This window comes from Notolepis coatsorum (genome assembly GCF_963971535.1).
Source record: "Notolepis coatsorum genome assembly, chromosome: 11".
Lineage (NCBI taxonomy): Eukaryota > Metazoa > Chordata > Actinopteri > Aulopiformes > Paralepididae > Notolepis > Notolepis coatsorum.
Genome location: NC_140175.1, coordinates 87,080,834 through 87,099,749, shown reverse-complemented (window position 1 = coordinate 87,099,749; position 18,916 = coordinate 87,080,834). Strand labels below are relative to the sequence as shown.

The following is an 18,916-nucleotide window of genomic DNA, read 5'->3' as shown; positions in this document are numbered from 1 at the left end:
ATTCTCTTAGCCTTGCCCATGCAACGCTTGTTGTAAATGTCTTGGAGAGTGGGAAGCCCCCCTCCAATTGTGCGTTCGGCTGAGCGGGCCACTCTCTGTAGTCTCCTGCGGTCTTGTGCGGTGCTATTCCCAAACCAGGAGGTGATATTGCCTGTCAGGATGCTCTCTATTGTGCATGAGTAGAAGTTCTTAAGGATCTCCTGACTCACGTTGAACCTCCTTAGGCGCCTAAGGAAGTAGAGGCATTGTCGTGCCTTCTTCACTACACTGTCAATGTGTGTGGTCCATGTCAAGTCCTCGGATATGTGGACTCCGAGGTACTTAAAACTGGGTAGAAAGTTGCTGCTTTTATAATAATAATAATAATAATAATAATAATAATAATAATAATAATAATAATAATAATAATAATAATAATAATAATAATAATAATAATACATTATACACACTTTGAACTGCAACTTCTGTATGAAAAGTGCTATACAAATAAAGTTATTATTATTATATTTAAGAAGCCCTTTTCAAGAAACTAAAAGACACGCAAAAGAGAAGATCACGTAAAACAATAGTTCATTAAAATGATAAACAAAAACAAGAAAAGGACCACAGGAGAATAGATATGTAGATTTAATAGCACATACTTCCAATACTTTTACCTGAGTAGCATATTGAATGGTTAACTGGTTAGCATTTTATAAAAAAAATATTTAAACATATAATACAGTAGATTAAAAATAAATAAAAAGTCAAATATAATTGCCAATGGTATTGTAAAAAAATAACATACCTTTGTGTGGGTCCAAGATGGATATCTTAAAATTTAAGCCCTTCTATCGGGGGAATACATTTCTTTTATTTCTAATTCTTTCACAAAATAATTTGTTCACTACTTCCACCACTGCATCAGATGGAAAACCACTGCTTTATGAGGAGTGAAGCCAATCGCCTACACAGCATGTCCCATTTAAACATCGACTTCCAGCACGAATAAAGAGACGCGACTTCATTCAGATTCGCTTGGCGTCGTTCACGGCGTCGACTAAAATCGACAGACTAACCCATTCCTGACTGTGCAAATAAATATCACATCGACACAAAGCCTTCTTTTCTGAAGACATTATATCAGCTTGTCTCTCCATTTGTATACGGCATGATTTCCTTCATAAATAATATTGCGTGTAACTATGTTTAACATCTCGTCAATTGTGTGCGGGTGATAAATATGATTAGGGAAACACCTAAGTACGTTTCAACTTCTCATCCTGAGCGCTAGAACGCCGCCGTAGCGCTTCAGGCCATTACTCCGTCACTCCCCCGCCCCCCGTGAGACGGCTTACAAACGGAGAGCGTTATTTCTGAACAACTGAACAGCGTGTGTACCTCAGTGATTTCCTGAGATGGCCCTGAACATGCAGATGAGCCTTAATGATCTCTCCTCCGCACGTCTTTCCCTCGTTCGCTCGCCTTTCAGAGAGTTATCGTCCCTTAAAAAGTCAAAGGGAAGAAGCAGGATGCCACCGGGAAGGGAGGAAACACTCACCCCGCGAGGGCAGAGCTTCAGGGAAGCAGAGAAATAATCACATAATGGATACAGGGAGGAAAGACTTCCTGGGTAAACATTTTGAGAACCTCAAGGAAATGCTAAGAATGGGATAAAGAAGAAAGGTAGAAAGGGGAGGGGGGGGGGGGTTGTTCCATCGCTCTGTGCTCTACCTGTCTGCACATTTATCTTAAAACGCAGTTTAATTTGATCTGTGTCCTCCTCCTTGATGCGGACCCGCCGCGAGATTCGATTACGGCGACTGTACTTTTTAACTGCTGTCAGAGGCGGGCGAGGAGAAGGCTCTGTGTAAACATCTGCCTGTGCACATGGACGCCTCTCATTACTCCAGTCTTAAATCAAACCGCCGCAATGAATCTTTATCTGCCAGCGATGTCGCTTCTCCCCCCCCCCCCCCCCCATCCCCTCCTCCCGCGCAGCGCAGGCCTTGATCCAAATGAATGCAAACTGCATTAAGTGCTCATCTTCCGAAAAGTAGAAGTGTGAACTTGACACTCTTCCAGCAGAGCCTGCGCGGTCCAGCTGCTGAGAAGACTGGGGAGGGATGGGGCATGTCTTTAAGCAAGGCTCCGTTTCTAAGATATATATATTAGGGATGGGCACGAGTAATGTTTTCCCAGAACGAGTACTCGCGTGAATTAGTCGAGTAGTGCTCGAGTAATAGTTCAGGGAAATACATTTATAGAACCCATCTTAAAGCGCATGGCGGAAGCATTAACGACATATTGTGCAGAGTCGCACACAAACTACAGATTTTATTATGTCTCGTCTACACAGACATAACAATGCACAAAAATATACCCGATGCTTAACGCACATCGTTCGTCAGTCAAAACAGTCTGTTACCGTTTGTAATAAATGTATTACCTCCACTCTGTCTGCAACAGGTCTCTCTCATGGAGCGGCATTTCCGTATCAATAATAGTCTATGAACGGGCGGCTGGGTGGCGCAGCGGACATTGCGCTCGTCACCAACGCAAGAGACACCGGTATCGAATCCGGCTGTCGGCGTTGCCTCCGGCTTGGGCCGGCCGTCATACTGACTCAATTGGCAGAGTTAGCGGGAGGGAAGTCGATGGGTGGTAGTCTGGTCGTTGTGAACAGCGACTCCTACAGGTCGGTTGGGGCGCCTGCACAGCAAAGTCAGGAAAATGTCGGGGGCAGTGTGAGCCTCCTACACGTTACTCCTCGCCAATGAGAGTCCGCGCTGGCAGGTGAAGGTGAAAAGATGTGACTGGCTGCCTCCACATGTATCGGAGGGGACATGTGATGGGCTTCTATCCTCCCTACAACCGGCCAGTGGGGGGCACATGCAAGCAACGATCAAGACAGGGGAGGGGAGAATTGGCACGGCTAAATTGGGATGGGAGAAAAAAAATTAAAAAGGAGGAGAAAAAGTGGATACAAAAAAATAAGTCTATGAACGCAACAGGTTGTTGGCACAATTTGGAAATGCACAAACGTGAACCGCAGTTTTTATCTTTTAGATAACGCTAAGCTAGCTTTCAACACAACAAAGTTTTCACAGTACGCTCTCATGCTCTACAGCTGACCAGTGTTGTCTTCCTGCAACAACTCATGCCTCGCGGGATTTCAGAGCGAGATTTCTGTATCAGTGGCACAAACAATCACTTTGTGATAATTTTTTTTTAATAAAAACTAAAACAAATCAAGCACCCTCAAAAAACACCCGAGTTCAGTTGAAATGGCAAGTACTCGAGTAATGGATTACAGATGCCCATCCCTAATATATATACTGTATAGTGGAATACCACAACAGATTAGCCACACCGATTCTATGCACCTCCGCTGTCGTACCCCTGCCCCCCTGCACAGGTTGCTGGAATTGTCAGGTCAGCACATTTGCACTAATTGTGTCTGAAATAGGTACAGCAAAATGGGACATATATCACTGAAGCCGGAAATAGTCATTCAGGATTTTGTGGATCATATGTCGTTAATGCTGTGCCAACACACAGCAAAGGCCTTTAGCGTACGTCCAGGGCCAGAGACAAGTGATAGGAGCTGCGAATCATTAAAAAAAACAATCTGTAAAGTAAATATTATTCCTCATATTGGGGATATAACAAGGGGGGGGGGGGGGGCTTAGCCTAGACTTCAATCAGCGGAGACAATCTTTGGCATGACTCAAAGTCTATTTGTTTAATCGGAGCCACCAGGTTGTCTGCGAGCTGCGGAGGCACTTTGCCGTGACCTTTGACTCTTTCCCACAAATCCCTGCAAAAAAAGGCCCGAGCAATTCACTCTTGACATTTATTCGACACACAATTCTCGCTGCCTGCTCTTTTCTCTGGATCATGTGAGTCTGAGAGCGGAATGACAGAAAGAAGGTCACAGAGCCCTCTGAGAGTTTTGCCGGTGCCATTAGCAATGAGGAGCTGCTCCGAAATTGCAATATACATCCTCGAGATGCTCCAAAGTTTCAGAATTACTGCACAAGTGCTTGTAACTAAAAAAAAAAGAAAAAAAAAAGAAAAAAAAAACAACAAGCAGACAAAAAGCCTGCAGCAGAGAAGATATCAGAATGAACCCTAGAGGATTCATAAGTCAGTCGCTACAAACCACACTGTCACGTTGGAACCACAGGTCAAATATGTTTTGATTTGACTCCATAGTAAAATAATCTTGTGTTAAATCTGTGACCCGCTGGTTATGAAAGGGATGAACTCAGGATCGAACGTCTCAGATACTGTCGAACCACAAGGCTGACACACGACTGGAGAAACGAGTGGAACAAAATGTGGAACAACCGACCTTGCCGTCGAATTTGGAGTACTCATTGAAGGGGTTGTTGAGCTGCTGGGGACACTGCTCCAGCCGCAGGGAGAGGGTCGATTTGGTACCAGTGGACCGTGGCCTGTCTTTGAAGTCCCGCTTCTCAAACAGAGAACCTAGGTCATCCGCTAAGCATGGGAAAAAACAAAAACAATACTCAGACAAAAAAAGATTTATAATCAAGTTAATTTGTGCTGACAATTCGACTGTAAAGAATTATCCACCTGCTGATGTAGGACTAATGCACCACCATACAAGGACACCTGTATACCGTATATATATATATATTTATATATATAATTCATTAATTCGTCTATATACTGTACCTACTTATACACCTGTATATAACCCATATAACTCTGTATGATAGCATGTACAATAATGCTGTATATACCATATATATATATTTACTCTTACTGTATATATATCTACAAGCATCCGTCTGTACATACCTGCATATAATCCTTTTTACATAACTGTAGATACTAAGGGTGGGGGGGAAATATCGATACGTAGTAGTATCGCGATACTTTGCGTGGCGATACTGTATCGATACAGGGACGCCAAGTATCGATATTTAATTATTTATAAAAAAAATTATAATAATAATAAAATAAATTTGTATAAGGAAGTTGCATTGTTCATTTCAATACCTGTAATAGTACAGTAGTCCACACACATGTGTGCATTGAGTTAAGTTGGAATATGACTGTAATACAAACAGTTCAGTTTGTCAGGTACATGCAACACATATTACAGTGTTTACATCTGTCTGCTTGAGAAAATACTATGTTCTGCAATAAAAATGATTGAAGTGAGATGAACAGATTGAACTTTATTATATTAGGAGGTGGTTGGGTAGGCGCGGGTGGGGGGGGGGGGGACTGTACATTGGAGGGGGTTGGGTTTGGACATTTACAGGGGCCAGTTTCGAATTGCAGTCTCCCGTAGGTGCTCTTTGAGAGTGGTTTTGAAAGTGGGTAGTGATTCACATTCCTTTACAGCTGTGGGTAGGGTGTTCCACATTGATGTGGCATAATTGCGAAACGTGTTTAGTCCCTTGTTTGAGCCGAATCTGGGTTTAACATGATTTGTGGAGCTCCCTCTGGTGTTGTGGTCGTGGTATTCTCTGACCTTTGGGAAGTATTTTGACATGTACATGGGTACCTTAGTCGTATAGTGTATCTTGTAGACCAGGCCCATTGCAAGTTGCTGTACTCTGTCGTCTACTCTAAGCCATCCTAGGTTGTCAAAGTGGGCAGGGGTGAGGTGGGTTCTAGGAGTGGTAAGGTCAAGCAGTAGTCTGACCAGTTTGTTTTGTGATGTTTGTAATTTAGTTTTTAGCGCCTTTGAGGTGCTTTGGTACCATGAAGTGCAAGCATAGTCGTAGTACCCTTGAATGAGTGCTCCTGCCAGAGTCTTCAGGGTATTCTTGTTTACTAGAGAGGAGATCCGGTACAAGAATCGAGTTCGTTGGTTGACTTTTTTTTATTACATTGGATGCCATTTTGTCACAGGAAAGATTTGCCTCTAGGATGGAACCCAGGTATGTAATTTCATCTTTCCTTGTGACAATATTGTCACCCACTGTAACTGAGAAGCCGTCGGTCTTGCTGAGTTTGTTATTTGAACCGAAGAGAATGGACTCTGTTTTGCCCATGTGTAATGATAGTTTGTTATCAGCGAGCCATATGCAGATTTTGCCTAGTTCTGAGCTGAGGGTTTTTTCAACCTGTAACTTGTTCTTGTCAGAGACCAGCAGGGCTGAGTCGTCCGCGAACAGGAACAAGTTGCAGTCACAAGCTGACGACATGTAATTTGCATAAATTAGGAACAGTAACGGTCCTAGTATGCTTCCTTGTGGAACACCACAGCTAACTGGGGGGGGGGGGGGGGGGGGGGGGGGGTAGGGTACAGTTTACCTCCACCATCTGTTATCTCGTCTCCAGGTAGGTGAGTGCTGTATGATGAGTGATGACAATACATTTGAATCCAATCTAATCAGTGAAGAAACATGAAAAGGTGTAAGGTCCACATGTCAAGTGATCCTTTTAAGGTGGAAATAGTTACTTAAAGGGATCACTTCACCTAATGCTTTAGGAATAGTGTACCTGAATGCGAGGACGATCTCTCCTTCCACTGAACGTTTTTGCATTTGATTTGGTTCTGCCGTTCTTTCCTTAGCCGTTCAAGTCGCTGTGCTGAAAAAGGACAAAGAAAAATACAGTGAGACTCTCTTTCACACGCGTATCAATTAGGAAAGGGTGGTGCTTTGCCTCGACAACAGAAATATACTATATATTGGCTTGTAAAGGTGGACCAATTAAAATATTAAGATGGAATACATTTTAAATTAAAAAAGAGATGTGCCACAAGAAGAAGTCATTTCGGTGCATCCAAAAGTTACTTGCACCAGTGTTTTGGTTTGTGAGATGTTGGAAGCAGATATTGTTAGCATTTGCTAGCAATGCTAGTATAAGTCAATGGGGGTATGAAGTACATCTGTGAAAAAACACATCCCAAGAGTTTCCTAATTGTTTAATTAGCCTACATAGTAAACTACAATGGACTAGACTAAAGGTGTACAACTTGTTTCTCATTGAACAAATTGATGCCTCATGCTTCCATTGACTTGTACTAGCATTGTTAATTAAGGTTGCTTTCACACCTGAGCTCTTTGGTCCGCTTTAATCAAACCCAGGTTTGTTTCCTCCAGATAGTCCGCTTGGTTTGGGGTTGGTGGGAAAGCTCATTAGAACTCTGGTGAAAATGTGGGTCTCGGTTCGCTTACAAGTGAACCCTGGGTGGTTCGCTTGCGGTTTGTTTGAGGTATGAATGCAAATCGGACCAAAGGCAGGAAAAGACCCGAAAGATTTCCCATTATATTTCCAAATGTGTGATTCTTCATCATAACGTTTTTATTTTCGCAAGCTGGTAAATTAGAAATATTATAATAAATGTTGTAATACTAAACAAATACCTTGCATGCATGCTTCAGGTGACAGTAGCCTAGACACTAGGGGTGTAAAAGGTACACGTATCCGTACCGAACCGCTTCAGTGTGTACCGTACCGAACGGCTGTGTACCGAACGAATACAATGGTATGTTAACCACTAACAACCGCCCACCGGGGGCTGTTTTTTTCCACAATCTAATATAATTATTATTATTATTATTGTTTTTTTTTTTTACAAGTCGATTATTAATTTCAATATAGAATATTCGTTGACAGCCCTACAAGTACAATTAGTTACTGCACACTACATCACCCCTGAGTGGAACATGGAAAGCCAAACTTTCCCCCACTGTACCGAAAACCATACAGAACCTTGACTTCAAAACCGAGGTACGTACCGAACCGTGGTTTTTGTCTACCGTTACACCCATACTAGACACTGGCACAAAATGTATTACTGACAGTGAATTGGAAAACCCAAGGTGAAGATTACACAATTGTTTGGTCCACATATATAATCTCTTACCTTGCGATGCAGCTGGATTCCGGAAATCACGAGATTCTGTGTTATAATCTCCCATTTACAAAAAAAGTTTTAAATTAAGTTGTATAGTGACATAATGAAATCGGGCTTAGTATGGGGGATATGTGTTGCTGGATTAGATTGATAAACTGTTGTATCCCCTTCATACATAACGTTTAATCATTCCTGCACATCCTGGCATCCCAGAGTAAACGTTAATCTCCTCAGTGCCTCTGTGCAGTCAACCTCTGACAAAAATGAAAGAGGACAAAACTACCAAAAAGTTTGAAGCCCCTTTTTCACAGCATAATGTTGGCAGGTATGGGATTATGTCCAATGAAAATCTGACCTGCATGATCACATGGCTTTGTTTAGAGTGCAGTGTGAAAGCTAACCAAACCAAATGAAAAAAATTGCACAATGAGTCTACCAAACTATAGGTGTGAAAGCGACCCAACACTCATCATGTCTGATTCCAATATCTCACAAACCAAACCACTCCACAAGTGCTTTTGGAACAGAAATGAACCCTAGTAAGTGACGAATCAGACACACGTCTTCAAGAAAAAATAAGTATAGATGTTTTCTGAAAGTATACATTAGTATATCGTCAGAATACTGTATGTATTCAGAAAGTATACTAAAGTTGTGTTAAATTGAAACTACTCGAGTTGCACGTAATATATTGAAATTATACTTTTGATAACTTTACTAAAGTACAACTTAAGTTTGGTAAACATCTCAGTTTTGTTAAGTAAACTTAGATTACATTTACAGCATATTAATGATAGGGTTGACCCGAAACCAGAATGCTCAAAGCTTCAATCACTTGCCAGGATCCCTATACTGATTTTCTTATTTGGTTGTTGTTTTTTTACCACTCCAAAGATTTTACTATATCAGCATGAGAAATGGCTTATATGAATAATAATACAACATAACATTTTTATATTCTTCTCAGACAAACTAATTTAGTCATGGCAACTTTCAGAAGATCCACCACATTAGCTCTCATTTACCCGCCACATCGAAACTTTGCGTACGAGAAGAATGAAACTTGTATTACTACTAAAGCTCTAAAGTTCCAAAGCCCAAAGAAATGGTATGTATTATATAATATATACACACACATATCTATAAATATATATTTTTTTTTACAAAATAACAAGTATAAAACGATTAAACAAACCATTCTAGCAGCAATGAACTATTCTGCAGAACTAAAAATCACAAGTACCAAAAATACATTGCAAGTATACTCTCAGAAATATGGGTAGAAATATACTTTTAACAAACTGTATATACAAAAAAATATACTTTCAGTATGGACAAAAATAATCTTTTGACTTGGGTCTGAAATAAGCAGTACAGTATATCCCTCCAATGCCAGGCAGAACAGGTTGGACTGTAGATCAACAGACCGTTTAGCGTAACACTCCTTCCATCACTGTCCTCAGTCATTCCTCAAACGCATTCTGCTGTTTCCAAAGGCCTTGTGTGAGGGGCCAACGAGCTCGCCGGTGAAGTTTATTTACAGTACATTTGATAGATAGGGGGAGAGTGGCCGGCTGTGGGCACTGCTGGTAGACAACATCTCTGCAAGGTGCAAGATATGCTACGAGTAACGCTGGAGTGCAGTCGCAAACCAAGTTTTACATTGTTTGTTGACACTTTGAGTGCCACTCACGGCTAATCTCGGGTTTACGATAGTTACGTTGAAAGCCACATCACAGCTTTTCTCTGAATTTCTTTTATTTGTATTTTTTAGCGATCTGAAATCATATTGCATCACCCGAGCCTACCGTTGGAAATCCAGGGGCCGCCGGCGATCAGATGTGAAAAAAGCGCCCCCTATTGTCTCCCAGATGGTAAATCACCCTTTTGGAATGGACTCAATGAAAATGGATGGGGGAAAAAAAATATTCCAGTCCACATTTTCCAGTCCACTGATGCAGCCGGAGTTACCAGAGTTCATTCTGGAGCCTCTGAGCCGCGGCGAGCATGGGTTATACTGTACACACGTTGGATCCAAATGGTTTATTCCAATTCCTGATCACCATTCGAAAAAATCGATAAGTATATTGATACTTATCGATTTTTTCGAATGGTGATCAGGAATTGGAATAAACCATTTGGATACCATCTGATGTCAGGTAAGGAATCTATGTTATCAGTGTTAGGATAATCAGACTTGTTTTCACAGAGATATAAGGTTTTTTGTGATATGTGCTCTAGCTGCTCTCACTGTAAAATCCATGAGGAAATGAAAGCAGCTATTATCAGCGCGCGGCTCGAACGTGCGTGCGTGCACATATACTATTGATCATCTAGCGTTTATTTGAAAACGATTCATAAATAGGCCGACAAATATCAACGTTCTGGAATATTCCAGTAAAAGGCGATTATCATAGAATAGGTTGTTTTTCACCTGAAAACGGGTGCTTTTCAAAATGCTCTCAAACGGAAATGAAGCGATAAAAAAACAATCTGCCTTGACAACACTGACTGGAAAATGATTCTTTGATAAGCGACGGGCAGATTAGACACATAGCCATAATTTAAAACATAGATTAGGCGATATTAACGTTAACATTGACGCCGATGGTGGCATTCAAGGGACTAAATGTGAATTAACCCACGGCACTCAAAGTGTTAAAGAACAATGTTGATCAGTTACGTGTGTGGGGGGGGGGGGGGCAATTATGTCATTGATAGTTGTATCTACTCAAAGACTCATCTCCCCCCCCCCCCTCTGAAGGGCGGCTCTGCGGTCAGGAGAACTATCACTGTCAGAACTCATATCCACGTGCACTCACTCACTGGACTATATTGTTTTTTTTTGTACTTTTTATATTATATTTGTATTTATATGGTATCTATAGTGTGTATATAGATACTGGACTGTGAAGCTCTGTGCCCCCCCCCCCCCCCCCCGTATCCCCCATTTGACACCTGAATTTCCCCAAGGGGATTAATTAAGGATCATCTTATCTTATCGGTCCTTGTATTCAATCATAAGGTCTCATATAGGGTTCTTGGTGATATTGACTTTGGCTTATGGTTACAGTTGCCATTTCAATGCAATATCGGAGGTGTGATCGCAAACGTTCCGATGTCCAGAGATCGTAATGCGATATGACCACACTTGAAAAGGCTCATTATTGAGTCTCTTGTGGCCGTTTCTCATTTAGAATCTGTATCAGCGTTACTTCCTGTCCATCTCGTTCATATTTCTCACCTGCACATCATGACCATATTGCATTGGGTGGACTTCCAATCACGCAATGTGAGCAACATCTAGGGTTGCAGTGGTGATGTGAAATGTCCCATGACTAATAGACTCATGACAACACCGGTATTACTGGTGACACTGGACATTTTACAAAATTACGCTTAATATCTGTAGAGAGCTCACTTTGCCCTAACGTTATGTAGCTACATTGATCCACTGTGTCTGTCTGTCTGTCTGTCTGTCTGTCTGTCTGTCTGTCTGTCTGTCTGTCTGTCTGTCTGTCTACGTGTGTTTTAATTCATTTTCAATGAAGAGTATCCATTTGTTGGACAGACAGAGTTGACGTTATGTTCTAATTTAAAAATAAACCAAGGGACAGTAATACCTTCCTATCAAATTGCTATCCGTTCATTGACGGATCAATGTAGCTGCAGCCTTATGCATCGCACAAACATACTGTTGCTGGTCAGGACTGGTCCTCGGGTCCTTTCCAGTTGAGCTGCTGCAGGGTTTAATCCAAAATAACGTTGTGTCTCTAGACTAGAGCCTCCTTTCCCTCCTTCACGTAAGGTTAATGTTGTCTGACTAAGTATTTATAACACACTTATAGTATTTGACAAAAAGTTGTTTTATTTGTTAAATGTGGGCACTGATAAACAGGTTTTATTTCTATTTAAAAAAGAAAAGAAAAGGAAAACATACACCGGTGGGGGCAGTGGGCAAGTAATGTACAACCCCTCCCACCCACTATACACAGACTTGGCTGACAGAAGGAGCACGTTCAGTGCTAGACTAAGACTCCCAAGATGTAGCACTGAACGGCACAGGAAGTCCTTCATTCAGACAGCCATCAGACTTTATAATGCATCACTGTGCCTCACTGCATCACTGAGCACAGAGTGACAGTACTATCTTCCTGGACTTTTACATTACTTTTAAACCGACATAGTACAAATGTACACTTACTGTATATTTTATATTATGTAACATAGTAAATGTATATCCCGGACCGTATTTTATTCTTAGGTTTATTGTCATTCTTATTCGTGACTTTTGTTTTGTCTACCTAAATGTTTACCGTTTACTGTGAGCGATTTGTAGTGCCAAATCTCCCTCAGGATGAATAAAGTATTTCTATTCTATTCTATTCTATTCTATTCTATTCTATTCTATTCTATTATATACTCTGTGTAACCGCAGCCAGATAGAGTGTTCCTGCTGGGTTTGGTTCCTGCTTGGTTTTCTTACCGGCCACCCTGGGTTTGTCGCGCGACTCGCGCCTGTCCTGTTGACGTCCTGGTGAGACAGCCACTTCGGGTCATCTCTCAGTGGAGCAACACTCAAGAACACTTCCAACGTTTTGTTTTTTTACCCAGGACCAAAAACCATTACCAGCAACCCCCACAAAAGCCATGGGGAGCCAAAAGGACACGGGTCTCGGGGGGAAACGAGAGCTACGAGCTTCCTTTGGACTCCCTCCGAGTCACCAAGCACCAGCACCATTTACAACGAGAAAAACAAACGTCCAGGCATGTCGTTTCATTTGATTTATACCCACTGGAATCATTCAAATTCATTCACATTACCCGGTCCACCTCTCCATCCCACACACATGTACAGATACATGCTGGGCAACATGTAGCCTATATGAACATGATGATGTCTTCAGAAGAAAGCCTTTAATGAGAAGGCTGGAAGTGCATGCAGCAACGGAAGACTGTTTTAAGTATGGCTGCCTGTGTTAATGACGACCACTCAGTCCTCCTAATTAACCCCACAATGCAATGCACATATTTTGGTGTTAGCTAGTATTAGCGCCAACATTAGCAACCAAAAATTAAGAGCTTACTGTCAGCTACCAAATGTTGTAGCTAATGCTAGCTACTGTTAATCAAATACCATCTTTGATTAACTCTACCTACGGCGCGTTAACTGTAATATTTGGTAGCTGACATAGCAGCTCTAATGTTTGATATCAAATGTTAGCGCTAACGCTTGCAAACAGCCAAAGAGGATGCTAGACACTGCATTGTGGGATAGTTGGACAACTTTTGTTGGCTTCAAACATGGGGGTAACCATAATACAGTCTCCCATTGATGCTGATCGGGGGACCAAGCCATTAAGGTTTGGGTTATTAGAAAAGGGTAAAGAATCCTGCCAAACTTTGTCGATGAAATTGTAAATGTTTTTTCATACATTTCCTCTGGGCTTACACAAGAAATTACACTCAAACTCTGTGAGGCAGAACATGTGAGCCATTTGCAATAACGGTTAACAGGGTTCCTACAAATTTATCTTTAGATTATCAAAAGATATTTTCCAAAACGTTGTGGATAAGAATTATTTTCCATATATTTTCCAAGCCTGGAAAACTATCATTTCTAATGCCATGACTTTTCCAGGTTTTAATAACTACAGGAACCCTGTGTTGGCAACAAGGCAATGTGTGCTACATTGGACTGAATCTTTGACTAGACAAATCTGATCGGTAAAAACTAATCGAATTTCAAATGCAAAGAAAGTAAACAATAGCTTCTGTTGCATTAATTAATGCCCAGAAAATACTTTTTCCAAAGATAAAATAAACACACAATATTTTGCAGGAGAAAATACATATGAAACATATAGTGGGTCCAAATTATTTTATTTCAGATGAGAATCTGACACACACATATATATATAGGCCTATTAGAGGTGGTGATTTTTATTTATTTTTTATTCTCTCTTTCTCCGATTTTTCTCTGTTTTTCTCCCCGTCCGAATTTTAGTTGTTGTGCCAATTCCCCCCCCTCCCCTGCCTGGTTGTTGTGCGCATGTTCTCCTACTGGTCGATACAAGGGAACCCTGAAGTCATCCGCACGCTTCCTCCGACACGCGCGGCGACAGCCAGTGACTCTTTTTTTCACCTGGTAGCGAGGACTCTCATTGGTGAAGCGTAACGCGTGGGAGGTGACGAGGTCACGCTGCCTTCATCAAGTCCTGCCTCCGCTGAGCAAGCGCCCAGACCTGACCTGTAGGCGTCGCTGTCCACAACGGCAGATTACCACCCATGACTTCCCTCCCCCTAACTCAGCCAAACGAGTTAGTATGACGATCAGCCCAAGCCAAGGCAATGCTGACTCCAGGAGTCGAGACCGCAGCCTCTTGCATTGGTGACAAGCGCAATCTCCGCTACGCCACCTGACCGCCCGAGGTGGTGAACATTTTATACAGCAATATATTGCGATATTTTGCATGCCGATATTATATCAATACATATTAAAAATCTCTATATATACTGTATATAATAATAATATATATAATTTTTTTTTATTATTATGTTTTTGCTTGACAATCCCATTGTACTGCAATAGAAATTATTGGAATGAGGTGAACTGAAAATGATAAAACAGATAATGTATATATATATATTTCTATTGCAGATGGTAATAAAGTTTTCCGTTGGGGACATAATTAATAGTTAATAATAATCAAGTTGCGGTCAGTGTGTGTTAAAGAGGCCCTATACAATTTGTTTCATGTACAATTGGCCAGTTTGTGATGCACACTAAAGAATCTGATAAACTTGCATGTCAATTCTGTGAATAAATCCATAATTCCTGCTTTTAGCCTTTTTATGGATGTTTTCCGTTCTTCAGTTACACAGATATCGTGATGTATCATAGATTAAACTTCTTGCAATATATAAATGATCACAGATATCATATATCGTGATATTATCATTATCGAGGGCCAAATATCACACATATCGTCACACCCCTAAGGCCTATATAGATATTTTGTACACGTTAAAAAGGATCCTAATCACATCATCATTATTGCCCTTAGCCCCTCAAATTCATTTTGCTCGCTCGTCAAGTAAATTTCCAAACGAAACCTCTCGTAAAGACACTCTGGTGAGGGAAAGGGTTAACGGCAAGCGGCAGGTTCTATAAAAACAATCCATTTCATTTGGGCAACAGAGCGAACAAAGGCATCATTTCCATTTACATACAAATCAAGCTGAGGCGACCCCCTGATTACCATTGCTTCTACCCGCAACTGCTGCGCCAATCGTCCGTAAAATAAAGAGGGGAGGGAAAAACAGCCTGACAGAATAAAAAAAATAAAAAACAATGACATGGAGACTACGTAGACCATGAACTCGCGCCCCGGGAGCCATGAACCCAAACTTCCAATTACTCCATTCAAAACATTATGTGGTCTGTTTGATTTGTTTTTTTGTTGAAGAAAAACAACACTCATACCGTTGCTGTACAGAGGGACACTGCAGCGTGTCTGGTGGAGATTTGAACTCGCAACCCCTGTGTGAGGTAGGTTGCGGGTCCAATAACCTTTTTGCACACTAACTGTACCTTCTCAAAATAAAACCAATTGTGGTTTCCCTTGAAGTTTGTCTTATCCTTCTCATTGAATAATGCAGTGGTGCTCTGGTACTTTCATTGTGCATGAGTTATTATTAAATCAAGCGACAAGCTAAATCCTGGTTAATTTGAGCTGTGGTTGCTTAGTTTGTACCAGTAGTAGTAATAGAGGCCTTGTACAGAATGTTTAAATGGCCCATTTGTCCTCCATGTTGGAAGAGACAATGGTTGCTATGTGGAAAATAATGTCTGCTATTTGTTGATATGAGAAATAGATCAATAGAAATGTAGGTTAATAAAGTGTTGTCTTATTACTGTAACAGTGTCAGTGGTCACAGTGGGACAGTAATATCATGCCTTTCCGCTGTTTTACCTACTCTACCAATGCCGCTCGAGAACTTCTCTTGGAGAAAAATGGAGCCCAATTTGACAGACTGCTCAAATTACAAAAGTGGGTTGGCGTACAATAAGTGTACGTCATAATTAGTCATCATTCGTCATCAACAGACAAATGCTGCATTCGAGCTAGAGTCTCCTCCTGGCGTCGACTGCAGTGCACTGTGACCCGAGCCCATGCGTTCCCTCTGTGCAGCAACACCCCACTGCATCGCTGCAGCCTCCAACACCACTCGACAGGTAAAACCCACATTACACACATAGTGCCCCTCAGCAGGCTTTCAGGCCAGTGCCCCCTCCTCCACCACAGAAGGGAGACGGCAGGGTGGCACGTTACCACCCCAACCACCAGCCATGTGGCAGGGAGACCTACATTTTGAGACTGTGGCTGGTAGGCTTGCCTACCCTACCAGCCACTTCAGCAGGTAACCAACTAGGTGACTATTTTGAAAGGCCAATTTGGTCTTTAACCCTTTAATCTCACCTTCAATTTCCCCAATGGTGAGAAAAACTTAAAAAAGTGTGAGTGACACATACATACCAGAAGTGTCATTACATTACTTTCAAAATACATTATCATCCACATTTTGCTGTTACAGTACTGTAGCTAGCTAGCATTAGTGCTGCACGATTACGCCTGTGCTGACCGCATAAAAGGCAGCAATTTGTGATTTAATTAAACAAATGTGCGTGTGTGTGTGTGTGTGTGTGTGTGTGCTGAATGCATGCAAGTGAAAGCATGCAACTTCTCGCATTAAATGTCCAAATCCCAGCCGTTAAAAAGCTGTATATATGCATAATATGCATTATATTTGCGCACATAACGTAGCAAATGCAGCCGTCAAATGTTAGGAAAAGTTAGACGTACATAGTAGGTACTTACTGCTATCTAATGTTAGCAAGAAAAAAGCGTGTAACGGAACGTAGACCAAATGCGTCCACATTTGTATAGGATTCGATCACATTTTCATAACAATAGCGAATATTACCATTTTCATTGAGGTTTATTACAAATTAATTAACGATGCTTTGTTGTCCTTTATATGCAGATTATCATTAAAATCTTAAATTGTACCATATGTCCCCCTTTAGACAACATATGTAACGCTACCAGCGCACTTTTGTTAAGATAATTAGTTGACCATTCGCGGTTGCTATACTGAGGCTGCAGTAATAGTTTACCGCTGTTCAGATCACGTCGAAGAATAGACACATCCCAGTGACCTGTGACCTGTGCTAAGGATCTTGGGAAGTGTATTGTTGTAGTTTTCAACATTTTCACCTTTTAATTTTAAACCAATGCTGCCATCTACTGACAACAGTAGATCGTCACCTTTAGAGTCACTTCCGTATACACCGTCGCCCGAAACCCATTCTAGAGATTACCACTTTTTTACTGGGAATGGGGCGTGGCCGTATTTGGTCCCAGACAATAAGAGTGGCTGCGATTGGTCACCGTGACGTTATAGCTCGACCCGTGTAAAGATAACTTGTGTTCCGCTAACGTAATTAATTGTTAAGATTGAATCAAGATCAAGATTAAGTGTTAATATTGACAGCTCTATTTTCTTCTTATATATATAAATCGCATGTGGTTAAGTTTGTATGTTTGAGTTGAGAAATAAACATTTAAAAACGATCAGTAATCTTTGCATTTTCCTTGATAACCAAGCAAGTAGACTCATGACACCATTTATTTATTATATCACAATCGTAATCGCAATATTGTCCACAATAATCGCAATTGCACTCTTTTACCAAATCGTGCAGCCCTAGCTAGCATGGCATATTCAATATCATTACCCACCTTCGGGGACCTCTACTCTGATTTAAGAATGTGTGCTGTAGATGCATTAAAGCAAAACACCAGGCAACACTACAGTAATTGCTTAAAGCCAGCATGGGGCTCAAGGGAGTTTAAAGGGTTAAAATATTGTGTGGCACATTTTTGAATCCAGTGCCAGACACTGTGGCTGGTGTGCTAAAAAGCCTTTAGTTTCTTGCCAGGAATGCTTTGGTACAGAGCTTGTTTGTGGCTAGCTAGCCAGCCAGCCAGCCAGCCAGCAAGCCAGCCAGCCAGCGCCCGTGGTGGTGGTAGTGGTGGTGGTGTTGGCTGGTCGTTAGCCTACCTGTGTTGGAGCGCCGGCGGATGCCAAAGTCCCAGCTGGAGGTGATGTCCATGGACTGGGAGAGGTCATAGTTCTGGCTCTCGCCCGTGCCGCTGCTGCCCCCCTCGCCGCCCAGGGAGCCCGACCCCAGCGACCCGCCACCGCTGCTGCTGCCGCCGGGCACCGCTGCCAGCTGGCACTTCTCCAGGTCCACGTCGTGGTCGATTAGCACCATCTCGCACATGCCCGTGTCGTCGCTGGTCACGTGGGACTGGCGAATGTGGGCCAGAATGATGGCCGGGTTGTCCAAGAATGCCATTTCTCTCTCTCTCTCTCTTTTGTATGAGGTTTCTCTTTTGGTCTCCCCCCACCTTTCTCCTACCCTCCTATCCCTCCTCAACCAGCTCCACTCTTCCCACTTCTCCCTTACTTCCCCCCTTAATTCCCCCCTCTCTCCCTCTCGATATATAATCACTCTGTGAGTTAATCACAGCGTCTTCTTCTCCTCCTCCTCCTCCTCCTCCTCTTCTGGGCTATGTTCTCTGCTCCATGGTGGGGCGTGTGAGCCTGCCTGTTGGGGGAAGGTTCAGAGAGATTAGACGGTGCAGTTCAAGTCACCAGGAAAACAATGGCTATAAACAACTACCTGGCTCCTTGTCACAACCCAGGAACAAATAAAGAGAGCCTACTGAACTGCACAACTAGAACATCAAACTGGAGACCAACATTCAAAATACGGACTACAGTGTATGATGTTGTACCTGCATGTTCGGGTACCTTGTGTTGTGTATACCGTTTACTTTTACTCATAGTAAAAGTACGTTTATATTCAGATTCAAAATTCTTTATTGACTATAATTGTAATGTATAATAAGACCGATAGGGCTCCTTTGTTTACACCGTTTATTTTTCTCATATTTTTAGATTCAGATCTAATTATATTGTTAAACTTTACACTGTAAATTTTTTCAAATTGTA

At 41.8% G+C, this 18,916-nt stretch overlaps 1 protein-coding gene across 1 annotated transcript in view; it reads right to left on the bottom strand.

Moving 5' to 3' along the window:
- Positions 1-18,325, bottom strand: part of mapkap1 (MAPK associated protein 1) — a 155,888-nt gene extending 137,563 nt beyond the window's left edge. The window contains 4 exon segments of the mRNA XM_084324727.1: positions 4,337-4,485; positions 6,469-6,558; positions 12,318-12,365; positions 17,960-18,325. Of these exon segments, the coding sequence (XP_084180853.1) occupies positions 4,337-4,485; positions 6,469-6,558; positions 12,318-12,365; positions 17,960-18,257 (585 nt within the window). The 5' untranslated portion in view covers positions 18,258-18,325.
- Between the last annotated feature and the right edge of the window lie 591 nt (positions 18,326-18,916).